General features: G+C 43.3%; 1 protein-coding gene across 3 annotated transcripts; it reads right to left on the bottom strand.

The window, feature by feature from the left end:
- Positions 1–1,467: 1,467 nt before the first annotated feature.
- LOC136004405 (zinc finger protein 367-like) lies at positions 1,468–17,522 on the bottom strand. 3 transcript variants are annotated; one of them, XM_065660850.1, is made up of 7 exons: positions 17,448–17,522; positions 17,174–17,321; positions 16,677–17,026; positions 6,769–6,919; positions 5,717–5,836; positions 4,561–4,699; positions 1,468–3,956 (listed from the first exon to the last, which is right to left on the bottom strand). In XM_065660850.1, the coding sequence occupies exons 3-7, from the start codon at positions 17,004–17,006 to the stop codon at positions 3,725–3,727; spliced, it is 972 nt and encodes a 323-aa protein (XP_065516922.1). In that variant the 5' UTR covers positions 17,007–17,026; positions 17,174–17,321; positions 17,448–17,522; the 3' UTR covers positions 1,468–3,724. The 3 variants fall into 3 exon arrangements, with proteins under 3 accessions (XP_065516922.1, XP_065516921.1, XP_065516923.1); XM_065660849.1 differs by lacking the exon at positions 17,448–17,522 and having other exon boundaries at positions 17,174–17,344; XM_065660851.1 differs by lacking the exon at positions 17,448–17,522 and having other exon boundaries at positions 5,717–5,806; positions 17,174–17,344.
- Positions 17,523–19,327: the final 1,805 nt, after the last annotated feature.

Here is a 19,327-nt window from a genome sequence, read left to right as displayed (position 1 = left end):
GGCTGAGAAAGTTTGGGCTGTTCAGCCTGGAGAAGAGAAGGCTGCGTGGAGACATAGCAGCCTTCCAGTGTCTGAAGGGGGCCTATAGGGATGCTGAGGAGGGACTCTTCGTCAGGGACTGTAGTGACAGGACAAGGGGTAATGGGTTAAAGCTTAAACAGGGAAGTTTAGATTGGATATAAGGAGGAAATTCTTTCTGTTAGGGTGGCGAGGCACTAGAATGGGTTGCCCAGGGAGGTTGTGAGCGCTTCATCCCTGGCAGTGTTCAAGGCCAGGTTGGATGAAGCCTTGGGTGGGATGAGTTAGTGTGAGGTGTCCCTGCCCATGGCAGGGGGGTTGGAGCTAGATGATTTTGAGGTCCTTTCCAACCCTAACTATTCTATGATTCTATAACAGTGTGAGGAGGAAGGAGCAGCAGAAATGAACTGTTATGGACTAAACACAACCCCCATTCCCCCTGCACCACAGGGGAGGGGGGGAGAGAAGAGTCAGGAATGAAGGAGTAAATTTGAACCTGGGAAAAAGTGGGAGGAGGCAGGAAGGTGTTTTTGATTTTCACCATCCTACTCTATTTTTAATTGGCAATAAATTAAACTTTTTTTCCCCCAGCTCAAGCCTGTTTTGCCTGTGATGTTAATTGGTAAGTGATCTCCCTGTGTCTAGCTCAACCCACAAGCTTCTCCATCTTAATTTCTCCCCTTTGTCCTACTGAGAAGGGGGAGTGAGAGAGCAGTTGAGTGAGTGTCTGGCAGCCAACCAAGGTCAATCCACCACACTATCCCAAAAAAAAGTTGCATCAAGAAGTTCTAGGCTCTTGTTATTTACTTGTATTGGGCTTTGTTTCAAAGGAATTTTCAAAGTTTTGGTCAGAGAACTACTAAAAATTTGGCTTAAGAAGGTTAACTTATGTCAAATTTCAACAAAAAGGATACATAAACACCTATGTGATCTGTGACATGTCAGAATGATAGCAGTGAGGAAGAGGATTAAGAATTACCAAACACCAATGAAGGGGAAATTAAAATTTTAACTGATCAGCAGTAGTAATTTGTGATCAAGGAATGATTTGGCATGGAGGATAAGAAAGTCCAACTGCAGAAGAGGTTAAACTGGCTGAAAGCAGGAATAGCAGAGACATTTCCCTAAGTGATAAGAAACAGCCACAGCTTTGTCCTCTTGTAGCAATCCTGGAATGCAAGTGCTCACCTTTGGCAGCAGAGCTGGGCTAGGGTATTGACCTAAGGCTGGTTAAGGCACCCCATGCCAACTCTCACATAATCGGTGCAGGTGCAAGTGAATATAAGGAATCTTCTCCTGATGCACCTTTGCAGACTCCTTGTAGGTCCATTTATGGCAGTAGGACTGTCCAATGCATTGTTCATTAAATCTTTTTATATTTAATCTCAAACATGTGTTTAATTCACCTCAAAGGTTACAATAAAAATTCCCCAACATTACACACATGTAAACTAAAGCTTAAAGTTAAATCAGCTTTTTATTCAAAGAACATATTAAAATGCAGCACATTTACTCTTCTGTTGTTAAATCATGCCAAACTACAGCTTAATCTTATAAAGCTTAGAACACACCAATATTTCTTGCAAGCAATCAATCACCTTTTAATAAAAACAAAAGCAGTCTTCCACCTCAGGTTTTTTTACTTGTTATTTTACATAAAAACTGTTACTTACACACAAGTACTTGAGCTGTCTGAATTTTTTCTACAGCTACATAAAATTCTACTTGTCATACTGAAAGAAGCATTTTACAAGTTGTCAAAAGCACTACAGATGACTGGGAAAATCAGTTCTATTGAATTAAGTTATGACTTGGATATGCAACTGGCTGGTGATTAGTCTTGTGCCCTGTGAAATACCACTCAAGCAATTTCAAGTTATGAATCACAAGTACAAGAAATTCATGCACAAGGCTCAATTTGAGATCAGACTATTGGTATGCAGCCAACAGAACAGTCAAAAGCATGTAACTGAAAGATTCTAAACCCACAGCCATGAATTGCTAGGTAGTTTTACATAGCCTAAGAAGCCTAAAATGACTATGAAGTGTTTCATTTCATTAAGTCCAAAAGACCAAAACTGGAGTGCATTAATACATTATTTTAAACAGAGTTAATACAATTTCTACCACAATAGGTATCAATTAGCAGAGAACATAACCCAACAATTGCAGTTTCCACTGTAGAATTATTACTTTTCTGAAACAGCTCTATGCAGCTAGTCTGTCTATATCAAGTAATTGAACAATTTCTTTTCTTCTCACTTAAGAAAGAGGGAAAGTCTGAATTCTTATCTGAATTTCCTGACCTTCAATGAGAGGGAGGAGTTAGGAGCAAGTGGGTCAGTAAATATGACTTATTAACATCCCCTAAAGTAGTAGCTCAACCAAAGAGTTTATCCAATTTGGAAACAAAATTTCTGTAGCGTATTAAGGATCTCTGGATGCCTTCCAAGAAAAATACAGAAAGAAATCACCATGAGACAATGGTACTTGAAAGTACACAAAACTCATGAGGTGACAAAATGTACTGCTAAATGTTTTTTATCTGCATTTTAGAGCACTAGGCAGTGTTCTGTACCATTATTTATTTGGGAAATATATGAAATCACACAGTTAACATACTCAAAACTACCTTTGGAAGCCTATTTTCTGGTTATATCGTGAATACTTTTTTTTGACATGTTTAACTGATAGCTGTGCTACAGTTAGTGAACACAAGACTGGCATGTTATCCTTTATGCACAGTGAGTATGAAGGCTCCTGTTTGCTAATAATCATATAAGAGCAATATTTTATAACTCAGTGTTTGCTAATAGGAGATTTAAAATAGTTTAGTATAAATCAATACCCCCCTGTCAATACCCCCCTTTATTAACAAAAACAAGTGCCAAATCATTAAAGGGTCCAAAAATATCTAAAAATTATTACCAATTGTTTACCTTTGTCTAGCCTTTGCAAGACTAATCATTTTCAGATAAACCCAACAATGTGCAAAAGTTCCTAACATCATACATTAGGAATAACATGTGCTACTCAAACCAAAAGATTCTGCTGAGATCAAATTAAAAAATCCCATAAAACAGCAAAGTCAAGTCTCATATTGTCCCTAAACCATGACACATAACTTGAACAGTTGCAGTGAAGATCCTGAACTATCTTACAACTTCCTGCATGAAGCAGTTTCTTCCCTTCTATAAGTTATCTTCTGCCTTAGTTATTATAGGCAAAAATATACTGACATTAGAAAACTTGATTCCATTGCTGTTTACAGTATCTTCAGACCTACCACTTAATATAGCTTTGCTTAAACAGTGAGATAAATGCTTTCCATTTTCTCAGACTTCTTTGGATGTGTGTACCATTCTGCTAACCACAAACTGTGCTCAGAAAGTGCTTCCTGTGAAAATAGTTTCAAATAATGAGTTAACCTTGCAAAATTCTAGCTTCTCACAACATGAAGTTTGTCCACCCTGCATTACGTGGTTCCATATTTACAAGATTCTTAAACTTTACATCTGTCTTTTACCTTACAAAAAGTGCAACTCTCTCACCCCATATTATGGGGCGACAGCAATCACTATAAATTCTACAGAATAGCAGCCTATGATAAATAAATAAGGTGCTTAGATTATGCCCAGGATCTAACTGGTTAAGGACCACCAAGTACCACCATTTCATAAAGGCAGACTCCATTCCTATGCTACTGTCACAGTGGTGCCACAGCTAGGTTTGCAAGCTCAATAAGAGCCAATGCACCATGCATGTGTTCACGCTGTTCCTGGAGGCTGCGGCGAGCTGTTGAATGAGCATTATTTTTCTCTTCATCATCCTCTTCATCATATTGAAGAAATCCCATCCGGTCCTTCTGTTCCTGATCCATTTTCTGGACTGTTTTACTTTTCAAAGTGGGAGCATGCTGTTCTCTAGTCTCCCAGTATCTACAACACCAGAGGTGGAGAACGTTTTTAAATTATGTACAGTTTATGTAAGAACTACTATTCAAAGCTAGCAGACCTTCCAAGTATTGCCTTGCACATGACTAATCACTGCATTTCTTTTTTCTCTTTCAATCCTTTTATGGCACTATTTAAGCTACCAGAAGCCTCCTTTATTGAGCATTTAAAGTGCAAAAGTACCCAAGGGATATCTGATCTTTCACACAGCTCTTTATAATACATGGTATTCCCACCAGTCAGCTCTCCCTGTACATTGCTGTTCCTCACATAGATGCAAATTCAGCAGTAATGACTGTAGCACTAACATGATATTAGCAGGTGTTGTTCAAGCAAAGTGAAGCATTTGAGAAGAAAAAACAGACAAGAAAGCCTCATGAGGAACTTTGTCTTAACCAGGAGTCAGTACTTAAACAAAAGGCGAGGCTGGGTTGAATCATACTAAAGGAACAGCTGGGTTTTTTTTATTGTGGGGTTTTTAATTGTTTTTTCTTTCCTTTTTTTTTTTTTCCCTCCTAAGAATAAAACACTTTCTCAGGCCACTCTGTGTTATAAATTTAGAGAGAGATCACACCATAAGGAAACTTACTTCGCTAGCCACTCAGCTGCAGCTTTATTGTCAGCCTTCTGTTTTCCACTCAGTCTGACTGTGAGTTCTTCCCTCTTCAGCCGGGCATATGGGTGTTTGGGGCAATGACGGTTTGCATGTGTGAATCTGCTTAAACACCCTTAAAAAAAATCCACAAAATACCAACAGAAAACACATTAAGGAAAGCAGTCAACTGACAAGTTAGCATAACAGCCATGGGATGAATCCAACCTTCTTTACTCCACAAAAACCTGGATCCAGTTGAAAACAGCACACTAGTTGCAAGGCCCACAACATACCTAATAATTTTATGCATTGGTATTGACTGATACAATTACTGATAACCTGGCTTATATAAATCAAGCATGCAATCCTTCTATCTAAGTTGCATGATTCTGTGTGGCTTTTTCCTTCCCTCAAAAATTAAGATCCAAAATTGTATATATAGCTGCCACATGAGCATCTATACATTCCCAGTACTAGACTGATACTAATTCTGAAAGCCTGTGCTGGTTTCAGGTGGGATAGTTAATTTTCTTCCTAGTGGCTGGTACAATATTGTGTTTTGGATTATAGTGTGAGAATAATGTTGATAAAGCACTGATGTTTTAGTTGTTGCTAAGTAGTGCTTACCCTGAACTAGGACTTTTCAGTTTCTCATGCTCTGCTACTGACCAGGTGCACAAGAAGCTGTGAGGAAGCATAGTCAGGACAGCTGACCCACACTAGCCAAAGGGATATTCCATATCATAGGACATCACACTCAGTATATAAACTGGGGGGGAGTTAGCTGGGAGCCACTGATTGCTGCTCAGAGACTGACTGGCTGGGCATTGGTCAGTGGGTGGTGAGCAATTGTATTGTACATCACTTATGTTTCTTGAGTATTATTCCTCTCTCTTTCCTGTTAGTTATAATTACTGTTATTGTTATTATTTTTTACTGTATTTTAATTATTAAACTGTTCTTATCTCAACCCCCAGGTTTTACCTCCTTCTGATTCTTTTCCCCATCCCATCAGGGGTGGGGCAGGGCAGGTGAGTGAGCAGCTGTGTGGTACTTAGTTACACACTGGGGTTAAACCATAATAAAGGCACTTAGTTACAGACTGGGGTTAAACCATGATAAAGGCACAAGTTATTCTTTGAAACCTTACCGTTCTCTGAGCAGATGAAAGGCTTTTCCCCTGTGTGAAGACGCTGGTGCGTTTTGAGTTGCCCACTCTGAACAAAGGCTTTCCCGCAGTCTGGGTAGTCACACAAATAAGGTCTTTCACCTTTAAAACCAAAACAAAACAACACCCAGAAATCCCCAAGCAAACAACCAATCAAATAAACCCCACAAAAAAAACAACCCCTCCAACCCAAACCCACACAGATTTATGAAAGCTGAATATAGAAGAGTTGTACTTACTATGTAGTGGTGTTCCTTGCCTGCTTACACAAGCAAGCTCTCCTTTTATGCACTCAGACTTGCATTTACTCAGAGAGCCTTAGTGCATTGGACAGCAGATAACATGCCAGCATTTTATGCCAAATGGATGTTTAAAGTATGCATTAAATGCTACTGGATAATACAGGTGTTGGTCTCTTCTCCCAAGTAACAAGCGGTAGGACAAAAGGAAATGGCCTCAAGTTGTGCAAGGGGAGGTTTAGACTGGATATTGGGAAAAATTTATTCACTGTAAGGGTTATCAAGCACTGAAACAGGTTGCCCAGGGAAGTGGTTGAATCACCATAGTGGTGGACTTGGTAGTGTTAGGTTTACAGCTGGACTCGGTCTTATGGGTCTTTTCCAACCTAAATGACTGTACGATTCAATTACTGTGTAAAAACTACACAAAAGAAGAAGGAAACAGATGTCAGAGAAGAGGCAGTCAGGATGAAAAATACTACCAAGTACAGAACCCCAAGCTCAGGAAATTTTTTCCTCTTATTAAGGAAGTCCGACAACAGCAGATAAAATGTTTACACTATAGGTCTTTTCTATTAGACCCCAAATTACTGCTAGTATACCCTGTGACAAAAACAGTTACAGAAAGACTTTCTTTTGATTGCATTAACAAGCCCTGGGAGAAAAGTATAATTAATCTAAGAATTAAACCATGATATTAACAGATTGAATTGTTTGTTGGGTTTTTTTTCCTTCCCAACTCCTTCATAAGTGTTTGTCAGCTACTCACATCTTCCTTTTAATCTCTTCACTTACCAGTATGAGTTCGTTTGTGTGCCTGTAGTGATTTCTCTCGTGGAAACACCCTGTTACAGATATTGCAGCGTATTCTGCTAGAAGAATGCTCTCCTTCATTTATTAGGTCACGAACTGTGTCTGCTCTTGGTCGGCCACGTCTTCTCCCATCCTGTATTAAAATAATTAAGAAACTGAAGTATGTTGTGGTTTAACCCAGCTGACAACTAAGTACAACGCAGTGCTCACACTCGCTTGCTCACCCCCCACCACACCCCAGTGGGATAGGGAGGAGATTCATTAAAAAGCTAAAACCCATGTGTTGAGATAAGAACAGTTTAATAATTGAAATATAGTATAATACAATACTAATACTAATAATATTAATGAAAAGGGAAATAGCAATGAGAGAGAGAAAACAAACAAAAAACCCCAACCAACAAACAAGACTGATGCACAATACTGATGCTCACCACCCACTGATCAATGCTCAGCCTGTCCTGAGCAGCAATTGGCCCCTCCCAGCTAACTCCCCCCCAGTTTCTATACTGGGCATGACATGCTGTGGTATGGAATATCCCTTTGTCTCATTTGTGTCAGGTGTCCTGTCTCTGCTTCCTCCCAGCTTCCCATACCCCTCCTCACTAGAAGAGCATGAGAGACTGAAAAGTCCATGTTCAGTGTAAGCACTACTTAGCAACAACTAAAACATCAGTGCTTTATCAACATTATTCTCAGACTAAAGTCAAAACACAGCACTGTACCAGCCACTAGGAGGAAAATTAATTCTGTCCCAGCTGAAACCAGGACAAGGTACCGTACTTTTCCATGTAAGCTGCTTAGCAAAATACATGCCCCCTCCACCAAACAAACCAACCCACAACACGACCCACAAGCAAGAACACACACAATATTCTTACATAAGCTCAAGAAAATTGAAAGATCAGCTAAAATAATACATAGTAAACCACAAGTATTTTTATAAAAAAGAAGAAAAAAAAAAAAGACACTGTGGGGTACCTGTGGTAGGTTGTGGGTGTGGGATGTGTCAGGATTAGGTAGGGGGTGGGGATGTGTACAAATGGGGGCATCTGGTTTGGGATTTGTTTTCCACTCCAGGGTCTTGAGTTGTCTGGATTTTTTTTATTCCATTGGTTTTGGGTCATGAAGGGTTTTGTTTTTCATTCCATGGCTTTGGGCTGTTGGGTTTTTTTTTGTTGTGAGTTTTTGGATTTCCAGGTTGATCTGGAGTTTTTTATTTTGATTCCTGCTTTTTGGGTCATATGAAGATTTTTTTTTTCATTCTGGGGTCTTGAATTGTTTGTGGTGTTTGATTCCAGTGTTTTGGGTTGCTAGGGTTTTTTTTTTGTGTGTGTGTTTATATATTTATTTTTATTTTTTTTATTGGTTGGGTTTTTTTTTACTGTCTGGGGTCTTGAGGTTATTTGATTCCAGGCTTCTGGGTTGTCTGGGTTATTTTTTTTTTTGGGGGGGGGGGGTGTCTGGGCTTTTAAGTTGTACACAGTTGTGGGGTTTTTGATTTTTTTTTTACTTTTTGTTCCAACCTTTGAGTTGTAGGGGTTAGGGGCTTTTTCTTTTGTTTACTGGCTTTTGGGGCACCTGGTGGTTTTGTTTTTTCTGACCTTTTGAATCACCTGTTTTTTTCTTTTGGTTCCAGGCTTTTGCATCAACTGGTTTGGGTTTGGTTTTACTACCAGGCTTTTGGAGTGTCTCAGTTTTTTTGTTTGTTTTTTTCATTCCAGGCTTTTGGGGCATCTGGTTTTTGTTTGTTGTTTTTTTTTTGGAGGGTGGGAGTGGGTGTTGTTAGTTGGGTTTTTTTTTCCCCCTCTTTTTTTTCATTCATTGTGGTTGGTTACCCTTGGCTGGCCACCAGGTGCCCTCCAAGCAACTGACTCCCCCTCTTCAGCAAGAAGCAAGATAGGGGGAGAAAATAAGATCTTCTGAGTTGAGATAAAGACAGAGAGACTGCTTTCCCCCTCACATTGTTCCCCTGCTCCAGCATGGGGTTGATATAAGGAAAGCAAGTGCCTGGAAAACATAGGGTTAAGATACTTTTAACTTAGGTCTAAGATAGAGAACAAAGTTTGTGTTTTAAGTCTGTGGTGTGATAACAGAATTTAGTAGTCTTACTAACAAGAGTCAATTATTTCTTTCCATCCTTCTAATGAGTGAATTATTTCTTACCATCCTTCTAATTATCAGTTAGTTTGGAGACAGTGAATCCCAAACATCTGCTAGCTTAGGATACTCCTTGTCTGCCCATCCTGTTCTGCTTGCAATATAATTTTGTATGAAGGTCACACTGTCCTAAATCTTTGCCAGCTATCAGAAACTTATAGATATGGCTGGTTTCAGCTGGTTTTGTGATTACTGGGGCATCCAACTGTGCCAAAGGTGAAAAGTACACTGTGAGGAAGACAGCTTACTTCATCTTGAAGACCCCTGCCCACGACTGTCGGAGGTCAGTGGGCAAGCACCAAAAGGGAGGAGACTTATGATAATGAGTACCTAAACTAATTGTAATATCCCTGCTGCTCTCTCGGGAACCTAATGAATATGCATGTTTGTGTGTAATAAATATCTGCTTGCTTAACCCCTCAGTGTGCAAGTTAGGAGGAGCGATCCCCCTTGCACCCGGCGCCGTAATAAACATACCTGCTTTATAACTCTCTCTGAGTTGTAGAGTCTGATTCCTTGCTTCAGGGTCCCTCCCAAGGGATATAATCAGTCCTTCACAAACTGCTCCAGTCAACAGCTGTCCCCACAGCCAGTTCAACCTGCAGGAAACTGGCACTAGTAGCAGCAGCAGTTGCCATGTGCTAAGAGTTCAAGGCTTCTGAGGTCCCTGGGGGTGTCTGAGGGGGTTTCAGGGCCCCTGACACCCTTGGGCTGTGTGCATGAGGGACCAGCCAGCTGGTAGTAAGTCTCACGATAGGGGCAGGCAAGAACTGGGTGGTGCCAGTAGTCCCCACAACCAGTTCAAGCCATGAGAAGCTGCATATAACTGACCCCTAGGGAACACTAATGACCTGGGAAGCAAACAGGGAGTAGTATGTTAGGAGATGCATGGTCAGTTCTTGAGGGAAGGTCTGCACACTGCCAGTTATCAGACTGCTCCCTGCTCTGCTCACCTTCATGCTTAGGCTGCAGCCCTAACGGTCACCCCTGCAAGCTGGTGGCTATTCAAGCCTACCCATCAGCTTGAGGTCTACAGGGAATTAGAAGGACTTATTAGTCAGTGCTCTGATATTGCCAGAAGCATAGTGGTATATACCAGGCAAGGGCTGCACTTTTCAGCAGACAGGAATCAGCTACCTAGCCAGGATAGCCTGGGAGTGGAGGAAGCTGCTGTTCAGGTGGAGGGCTACAAATACTGCACTCCCATGTCCTGGGTGGAGGAGGTATCCTGTGCAAGGTATGCTGATTTATGATGTCATAGGAATCACAGAATCTTGGTGAGAAAACTCAATATTGGGTTTGCATGACAGGTTTTGGTAGCGAGGGGGCTACAGGGGTGGCTTCTCTGGGAAACTGCTAGAAGCTTCCCAATATCTGATAGAGCTAATGCCAAGACGGACCCACCACTGGCCAAAGATGAGCCAATCAGCAACAGTGGTGGAAATGTCCTCTCTACACATCACACAACCAGCATCACATGGAGTAAGTGGGTAGTGGTGATCATGCAATGAGCTCAACTGGGGAAACTCAACTGCCCAGGAATCCTGGAAGAGATCATGGACTGGCCAGAAGGCAGAAATTTTGGAGCACTGCTTGAAGAGGTGGCTCATGCACCATGAATTATCAGATGAAAGGTGTTATGCTCTGTTTACTGTCAGTTCCTATTGTGTTTTAGGAAATCACTTGAAGTGGAATGCTGCTGTGTGGAATCCCACATGACAAGTCACTGAAGCCACTAAAGGAGAAGGTGAGTCAAGTTTGCAGAAGTGATAGCCATCCAGGTTGCCCTAGAGATTGCTGAATGAGAAAGGTGGCCAGTACTCTCTCTCTCTATGCTGATTCATAGATGGTGGCAAATGCCCTATAGGGGTGGCTACAGCAGGGGAAGAAGACCAATTGGCAGCATAGGGGTAAACCCATCTAGGCATTGTGGCAAGCCATCACTGCTCAGGTAGAAAACATCACTCTAAAGGTATGCTATGTAGATGCTTACATGCCCAAGTCATGTCACTGAAGAACATCGAAACAATGAACAGGTAGACACAGCTTTGAAAATTGAAGTGGCTCAGGTGGACCTGGACTGGAAGCATAAGGGTGAGCTATATGTAGCTCCATGGCCCATGAAACATCAGAACATCTAGGGAGAGATGCAACACACAGATGGGCTTGTGATCATAGAGTGGACCTGACCATGGAGGCTACTGCACAACTCACCCATCAATGTGGAAACGTGCTGCAATCAAGCAAGCCACAGAATTAAAATCTCCCTGGAACAGAGGGTGGTCTCTGGGTTTTCGATATGGCAAGGCCTAGTAAATTGACTATATTGGACTATTGCTACAAACATGCCAAGACAAGCACTATATACTCACCATGGTGGAAGCAAGTACTGGTTGGCTAGAAACATACCCTGTAAACCATGCTACTGCTCGAAACAGCATCCTGAGCCTTGAAAAGCAAATTTTGTGGCGACATGGTACCCCAGAAAGAATTGACTCAGACAATGCGACTCATTTCCAAAATAACCTCATAAACTCCTGGGCAAAGAAACGTGGCATCGAGTGGGTGCATCACATCCCCTATCACCCACAAGCATCTGAAAAGACTGAGAGATATAATGGACTGTTAAAGACTATGTTGAGAGAGCATTGGGCAATGCGGCATGGAAGCACTGGGATATAAATTTAGCAGAAGTCACTTGGCTGGTTAACACCACAGGATCTGCTAACAGCCCTGGTTCTGCCCAAACAAAAACCCTACATACTGTGGGAGGAAATAAGGTCCCCATAGTGCATGCATGTAAGGAAGTCACAGCATCAAGGCTGTCTCTCCAACATCCCCACCACCACCATCCCCAAAGGTCAGTAGACTGGAGGTGGGGAAGATCTTGGGAGGGGACATAGCCAGGACAGCTTACCCAAACTGACCAAAGGGATATTCCATTCTATATGACATCTGCTCAGAAATAAAAGCTAAGAGAAAGGGGGGGGGGGGGGGGGCATTTGTTATTACATTTGTCTTCTGGAGCAACTGCTGCTTGTACTGAAGGCCTGCTTCCTGGGAAGTGGCTGGACATTGCCTGCTGATGGGAAGTAGAGAATAAATATTTTGTTTTCCTTTGCTTCTGTGCACAGCCTTTGCTTTTGCTTTATTAAACTGCCTTTATCTTGACCCACAAGTTCTTTTCTATCTTATTTTCTCTCCATGTCCTGCTGAGGAGGGGGAGTGATAAAGTGGGCACCTGGTGCCCAATCAAGGTCAACCCATCACAAACTCATAAGACTGCAAGACCACTATGGATGGCTTAAGTCCTGGGGAGGGGGGTTGATTATTTTTTTTTTTGGTGCTGGTGTGAGGAGTCCTCCCCCTGAGAAGGAAGAACTGGCAGAAACAATGTGAGATGAACTAACCACAACACCTATTTCCCATCCCCCTGCACTACTTGGGGAGAGGAGGTAAATAAAATAGGAAGTGCAGTTGAGCCTGTGAAGAAGGGAGTGGGGGGGAAGGTGTTCTATGATTTGGTCTTATTTCTCATTACCCTACTCTGATTTGTTTGGCAATAAATAAATTAATTAATTTTCCTCAAGTTGAGTCTACTTTGCCCATGACAGTAATTGGTGAATGATCTCTCCCTGTCCTTATCTCGAGCCATGAGCCTTTTGTTATATTTTCTCTCCTTTGTCCAGCTGAGGAGGGGGAGTAATAGGCTTTGGTGGTCACCTGGCATACAGGTAAGTTCAACCCACCACACCCCATCACAGAAAAGGGAAGCAGTTACAAGTCCTAAATGTGGAACCTGGACTGGAACTGCTGCTGGATGGTGACATCCATGAATCCCCGGTGCCCAGGAATGCCTCCACCATCATTTGCTTTCTCCGAGGATTGAGTGACTTGTGTTCTTTTATATGATTTTCAAGTCTAGTTTATGATTGTTATTTTGATACAGGAAATAGTGTGTCAAGATTTGACCTGACCTGCAGAGGGTCCAGGTGACTAGAAATTATAAGTTAAGTTACTATAGTAATAATAATACACTGATAAGAAAATAAAGCTTTAATTTTCTACAATTTAGTGCCATCATTATTCTGCCAAGGTTCCCTAAAAGAACCTGTCTGTCCCCTTAGTGTTGGGTGACACTGTTTGCAAGATTTTTTTGTTCAGTGGCTCTGGGGGATTTATTTGGCGTATTTTTGTTTCAGCATGTTTTGTGCTTTTTTTTTTTGGGGGGGGGGAGTGTTCTTGTTGAGGGGGATAGATTTGGTTAGGTTTTGTTTAGGGACATTTTTCATTTGGCATATTAGTTTTTTTGTGGTTCAGTGGTTTGAGGAGCTAGGTTTGGTGTATTTTAAGCAAAATTTTATTCTAGCACTTTATGGGGGTTTAGTTGGTGATTAGTGGTTTTTAGCTTTTGTGTGATTTGGGTTTTTTTAGTGGAAGGGGGGGCTTGGGATACTTATGATTTGGCATGGTTTCAGGGGCTTTTGTACCAGTTGTTGGGGGGCAGAGTTTTTGGGGTAATATTGGGTTTTGGGGTTTTGAATGGTTGGTGTTTAGGTTTTTTTTTTATTATTTTGACAGCTAGGGGATTTTTGCATGTTTTAGTGGCTTGTTTCAGTATGGTGGTTCAGGAGGCTGTTTGGTGTACTTTTTTTATTTTTTTTCCCCGTTTTTGTTTTGGCACAGTTAGGGGTTTTTTTGTGTGTGTGTGTTTTAAAATGGGGGGTGCTGGGTTTGGCTTTTATTTATTTTGGCCTGATTTGGGGGAGTGGTTTGGTTGTTGTGGGGGCTGGGTTTGGCATGTCTTTGCTTTAACATGGTTTTCTTGGGTTTAGGTTTTTCTAGGGGTTTTGTGACTGAGGGCTCAGTTTGAATGTTTGAGTTTCATCATGTTTTGAGAGACTTTTGGTTTGGTGGCTGAAGGTGCTAGGTTTGGTGCATTTTTTGTGCTAATGCATTTTAGGGTTTTTTTTTCTGGATTGCTGGTTGGGAGCACTGGGTTAGGCGCAGTTTTGTTTTGGCATGTTTGGGGGAGTAATATTGTGTTTTGAGAATTTGCAGTATTGGGGTTTAGTTGGGTTTGTGGTTTGGTTTTGTTTTTTTTTTATTTGATAGTTGGAGGGCTAGATTGGGCACGTTTTTTGCTTTGATGTAGTTTTGTGAGGCCACGTTTTGCCAAGGTTTCAGCATTTTTTGTGTGCTGTGGAGTATTTTTTGGTTCAGTGATTGGATTAGCTTAGGCTGTTTCTCTTATGGCATGTTTTGGGTGTTTTTTCATTCTGGGTTTGTCAGGACTGGATTTTGCACATTCTTATTTTGGTGCATTTGGGGGCGGCAGGGTTTATTGGGTTTGGTATGCTTTGGTTTAGGCATGTTTGGGGAGTTTTTTTGTTCAGTGGTTGGGGAGGGGTGGGTTTAACATGTCTTGGGGATCTTTTTGTTTGGTGGTTCAGTGGGCTTTGTTGGGTAGGGTTTTGTCTTGACATGTTTTGGTCCAGTGGTCTGAGGTGCTGGGTTTGGTGGATTTTGTTTGGGTGCAATGTGTTTGGGGGGGCTTGTCTTCCTGTGGTTCAGAGAGCAGGGTTTGATGCACTTTTATGTGTGGTGTGTTTTAGGGTGGGGGGTTGCCTTTTCAAGATCTGGGGGGCTATACCTGGAGCATCTTTTCCTGTGGCTTGTTTTTGGAAGTGGTTGCCTTCTTGAGGTTTGAGGGGCTAGGGTGCTTTTTCCTGTGGCACATTTTGGAGCAGAAAGTTGCCTTTTTGTCATTCAGGAGACTGGATTTGGTGCACTTTCTCATGTAGAAGATTTTTGGGGAGAGGTTTGCCTTCTTAAGGTTCAGGTGGCTGGTCTTGGGCATGCTTTTTCATGTGGTGCATTTTTGGGGTTGAGGTTCCTTTCCTGGTGTTCCAGACACTGGATTTGGCATGCTTTTTCTTGTGGCGTGTTTTGCAGGGTGAGTGCCTTCTTGTTGTTTGAGAGGCTGAAGTTGCCATGTCTTATCTTATGATGTGTTTTAGGGAGAGGCACAACCTTTTCTGTTTTCAGGAGGCTGGGCACATCTTTTTGTGTGGCACATTCCAGGGGTGAAGGTACCCTTTTGGGGTGGAGGCTAGTTTTGGCACTTTTTTTGGGTATTTCGTTTTGGGGGGAGATGGAGCAGGCTTTTTTTCCATGGTGCTTTTTGAGGAAGCTGTTGCTTTGGAGTTTGAGAGGCTGGGTTTGGAGCACCTTTTTGTGATGTGTTTTTGGAAGAGAGTTTGATGTTCTGGATTTGGAGGGCTTCATTTGGTATGGTTATTTTTAGCATGGCACATTGTGATGGGAATACCTCCTTTGGGTTTGGGTTGGTGTGCTTTTATGTGTTGCAGTTTACAGGGCGGAATGTCAACATGGGGGGGGGGAGGCAAAGGAAGAGGTGGGAGTGGCATGCTTTTTCACGTGGCACAGTTTGGGGAGTGTTTGCCTTCCTGGTGTTGAAGGGGTTGAGGTGCACGTTCTTTTTCCATGTGATGTGTTTTGGGGAGTATAGTTGCTTCCTCAAGTTTCAATGTTTAGCATGCTTTTATGTGTGGTGTGTTTTTAGGAGGTTGCGTTATGCCAGTTTGGGGTGGCTGGGTTGGAACATTTTTCTTTCAGCTCATTTTGGGGATTTTCTGGTTCTGTGGTTGAGAGAAGCTTTTGTGCTTAGAGGTGGGCTTACTGGGTTGGGGGATACTAAGTTTCGAGGGGGAAGGGGCAAACGTATCAGTTTATGCTTTTTACAGGGTGGGGAGATGTTTTGTTGAGCTTTTGGCAGGGTTGAAGTGTTTGGGGCAGGAGGGGTTGGGGAAGTTGTAATTTGTGGGGGTTTAGAATTTAAGTATGATTTACCAGCTTTGGGAGTTCTGAAGCTCTTGGGAGGCAGGGGTTGGGTTTGGGGGTTTATGGGGAGTTTATTGGATTTAGGAGGGTATGGTTTTGAGGAGGCTGGGTTTCAAACCTTGGGTTTGTTTGGTTTAGATTTTTTTTTGTTGGTTGTTCGGTTTGGGGGGGGGAAGGGGTGTGCCCAGAGTTTTGGGTGTGAGAGCTACTAGGTTTTGGGGCATTGTGCATGGTTGGGGCTTTTGGAGGGAGTGTGAGCATTTAGGGGGTGAAGGTTTCAGGATTTCTTGTATTTTTGGGTTTAGGGCTTTTTGCTTGGAGTGGATTTTCAGGGGGTCTAGTTTAGGTTACTTCGGGGAGTGGGATCCATGGAGTTTGGGGTGACAGTTTTATTGTTTGTTTGGCGATTAGGATTTGTGGGGAGCTCTATGGATGGGGGGTTTCACGGTTTGGCTTTGGGTTAGTTGTTTGTTTTTTTTTAGGGGGTGGGGCTTTTCGTTCTTGGGGGCAGGGAGCTTTTAGGGTGCTTTTGATGTTTTGGACAGTTATCAGCACATAGATAGATGCCCGGCCGTTGCCGGGTCGTCATACCTCTGCAGCTGGCTCCCCCATCCCACCCCTCGGGGCGGCTCCCCCCCCCACGCGGTTGAGCGCACCGCGGTGTCATCGGAAGTGACTTCAAGTGGCCAGGAGAAGATAGACAAGGAAAATAGGAAGTAATGCTCGGCGTGTTGCGTTTAACTTTACGTCTCTGCCCTTCCGTAGTGAGGCACTTTACCACCCCACTGACTACGGGATGCATACATAGGGGCAGCGGACTGTACCCCATCGCACCCGGCTGCTTGGCCTGTCCCGACCACACTCACCTTCAGGCTGCTACTGCTGCTACTCGCCTCCTCTTCTTCCCTGCTGCAGGCTCTAGCTGGCCCCCCACGGGGCTGTTGGACGAATGAAGGGATGGCGGAGCCACGAGGGCTAAAAGTCACATTGTGGGCATTCTCTCCCCAGCGCCAGGGGTAAACCATGAAGTCACTAAAGCCAGGGCTGATGAGGATGGGCGGGGCGAGTGCTAGCTCCTCACCTCTGCCCCTGGAGAACGGCTTGACAGAGGTGGTTTTGATAACGGAAACAAGTACGCCATTCGGGGACCCCTGGTAAAAAGTCACCGGGAGACCCGGCGGTGGCTTCTCCACCATTGCCACCTCCTTGCAGACACCTGCGCAGAAAAGGGAAGAGGGAGTAGGGAAGCTCCTAATGACTCAGCTGCTCTTTCCCAAAGCGGGGAAATTGTAGAAATCCTGCAACAACCACCACCACCACCATTTGTCAAACACCACCATCATTCCCCCCCCCACCGCTTTACCTGCTTTTTGCCGGAGACGGCAGCTCCTCTTGGGGCCTCACCCCTCTTCTCTCAGCTACCACGGGCGAAAAATCTGTGACAGCTCCAACTCCCCACACCTTTCTGAAGTGGCGCCAATCCCCGCTTGCAATTCCAGTCTTGATGACTCCTGAAGAAGAGTTAGCGTTACAAAACCAAAGCCGAAACCGAGAATTTCCCGCGTTACGTTTCGCGCCTGGGCGTAACCAATCACCGAACCAGGTGCTGACGTCACGGAGCAACAGTTACCGCTTACCAACCACTTTGCCCGGTGGGCGGGGACAGAAAGGAACTCGGCTTCACTTCTGCTGCTTTATTGGCTAGGCGCCAGGTCGACTGGTAGAATTCGAAATTGATTGGGCTGGTGGAATGCTAGGGGTGTTTTGCCTCACTATAACTAATTTTCTATGAGGAGGCACAACTTGGCTGCTGATTGGCCCGCCAGGGTGGGCGGGTCTGTTCGTTTGCTCTAGCTTGGTGCGCCTTTTTGTTTCGCCGTTAGAGCGTTCGGTGGATGAGCTTCGGCGGGAGACCAGGAACAGGCGCTGTAAAGGCTGCAGCAGCGCGGTTATTACAGTGGCCGTTAGTGGGACGTTACAGAAGTAAGCGTGTGGTTGCGCCCTGTGAGGAAGCAGAATAGGGAGCTCAGAGCCGCTGCCTCTCTGCGGGATATCGCTGCGGGGTCCGGAGTGTACGGAGAAATGCCTAACACTGATAAGCCATTCTGAGTCGGCAGCTCTGCTCCTCCAAGCACACGTTTAAAATAACCTGTAGCTCCGTCCCATTGCTTGATCATACACTAGCAGGTAGTCCAGTGAGTGTAACGCTGTTTTGCGATAAACACATAAATGTATTGGATGATTGGTGTGAAAGACAAGGTACTAGCTGCAATATAATTTGTGGCATGAACACTGCTTGAGACTATGAGCTTTTATCCCGGTTGTTGATGTGACCGGAAGACCCAACTTAAGCCGGCTATTACCGGCTGAGAACACCCCATACTGGCAATAAAACAGTAGGAGATCATAGAACAGTTAGGGTTGGAAAGGACCTTAAGATCATCGAGTTCCCCCCCCCCCCCCCCCCGCCGCCATTGGCAGGGACACCTCACACTAAACCATCTCACCCAAGAAAGATTTGCCTTTCAAAAAAAACCCGAAACAAACCACACCCAAACCCAGTCATATAACATAGCCATCTACACCATCTGCATAGGACAAGCACATACTGTTTACATGAGCAATAGTAAATGATTATTCCACCCTGTAACACAAATGATTTAAAAGTTCTTAATTATATTATTTAGTAATTACTGTTAAAAAACCCAACCAAACAAAAACCAGGAAAGTGAAATTCATATCAGCTTTTAATTGATCCACTGAGTGAAAGACCTACATCTGAACAACAAAAAATTTGATGTTAAACAAGAATAATTCAAAAACAGTGGCATACATTGACTTGCCTTTATCTGATAAAAGCCTGAAAAATAGGTTGTATGATTTTTAAAAGTAACCATTTAGTAAATCCTTAAGAAATATTTGAAATTAGAAAGGCTTTGGCTTTATCAGACAGAGCAGTACTCAATTTATATTACTGTCATGGTTTAAGGCCAGCCGGTAACCCAGAACCACACAGCTGCTCGCTCACTCCCCCCCCCCCCCCCCCCCCACTCCCAGAGGGATGGGGAGGAGAATCAAAAGAATCTAAATCCCATGGGTTGAGATAAGAACAGTCCAGTAACTAAGGTATAACACAAAACCACTACTGCTACCAGCAATAATAATAATGATAAGGGAAATAACAAGGAGAGAGAATATAAAAATAAAGGGGAAAAGGAAAAGAAAACATCATAAAACACAAATGATGCACAATACAAATGCCCACCACCCACCAACTGATACCCAGGCCAACCCAAGCAGTGATCTGGGGCTTCTGGGTAACTCCCCCCACTTTATATACTGGGCATGCTGTGCTGTAGTATAAAATACCCCTTTGGCTAGTTTGGGTCAAGTATCCTGTCTGCTTCTCTGATTCTTGTGCCCCTCCTCCCTTGGCAGAGAATGAGACTCAGAAAGTCCTTGATGGGAATAAACATTACTTAGCAACAAATAAAAACATCTGTATGTTATCAGTGTT

The sequence above is a fragment of the Lathamus discolor genome, chromosome W, assembly GCF_037157495.1.
Source record: "Lathamus discolor isolate bLatDis1 chromosome W, bLatDis1.hap1, whole genome shotgun sequence".
NCBI lineage: Eukaryota > Metazoa > Chordata > Aves > Psittaciformes > Psittacidae > Lathamus > Lathamus discolor.
Note: the sequence above shows the minus strand (reverse complement) of the source record. Positions and strands in the feature narration are given on the sequence as shown.

Coding starts and splice junctions, on each gene's coding strand:
- LOC136004405 (XM_065660850.1), bottom strand. CDS start 17,006: ATGGTGGAGAAGCCACCGCCGGGTCTCCCGGTGACTTTTTACCAGGGG. Junction 4,700..5,716: donor TTTCATCTGCTCAGAGAACG/GTAAGGTTTCAA, acceptor ATTTTTTTTAAG/GGTGTTTAAGCAGATTCACA. Junction 3,957..4,560: donor GCAGCTGAGTGGCTAGCGAA/GTAAGTTTCCTT, acceptor CTGGTGTTGTAG/ATACTGGGAGACTAGAGAAC.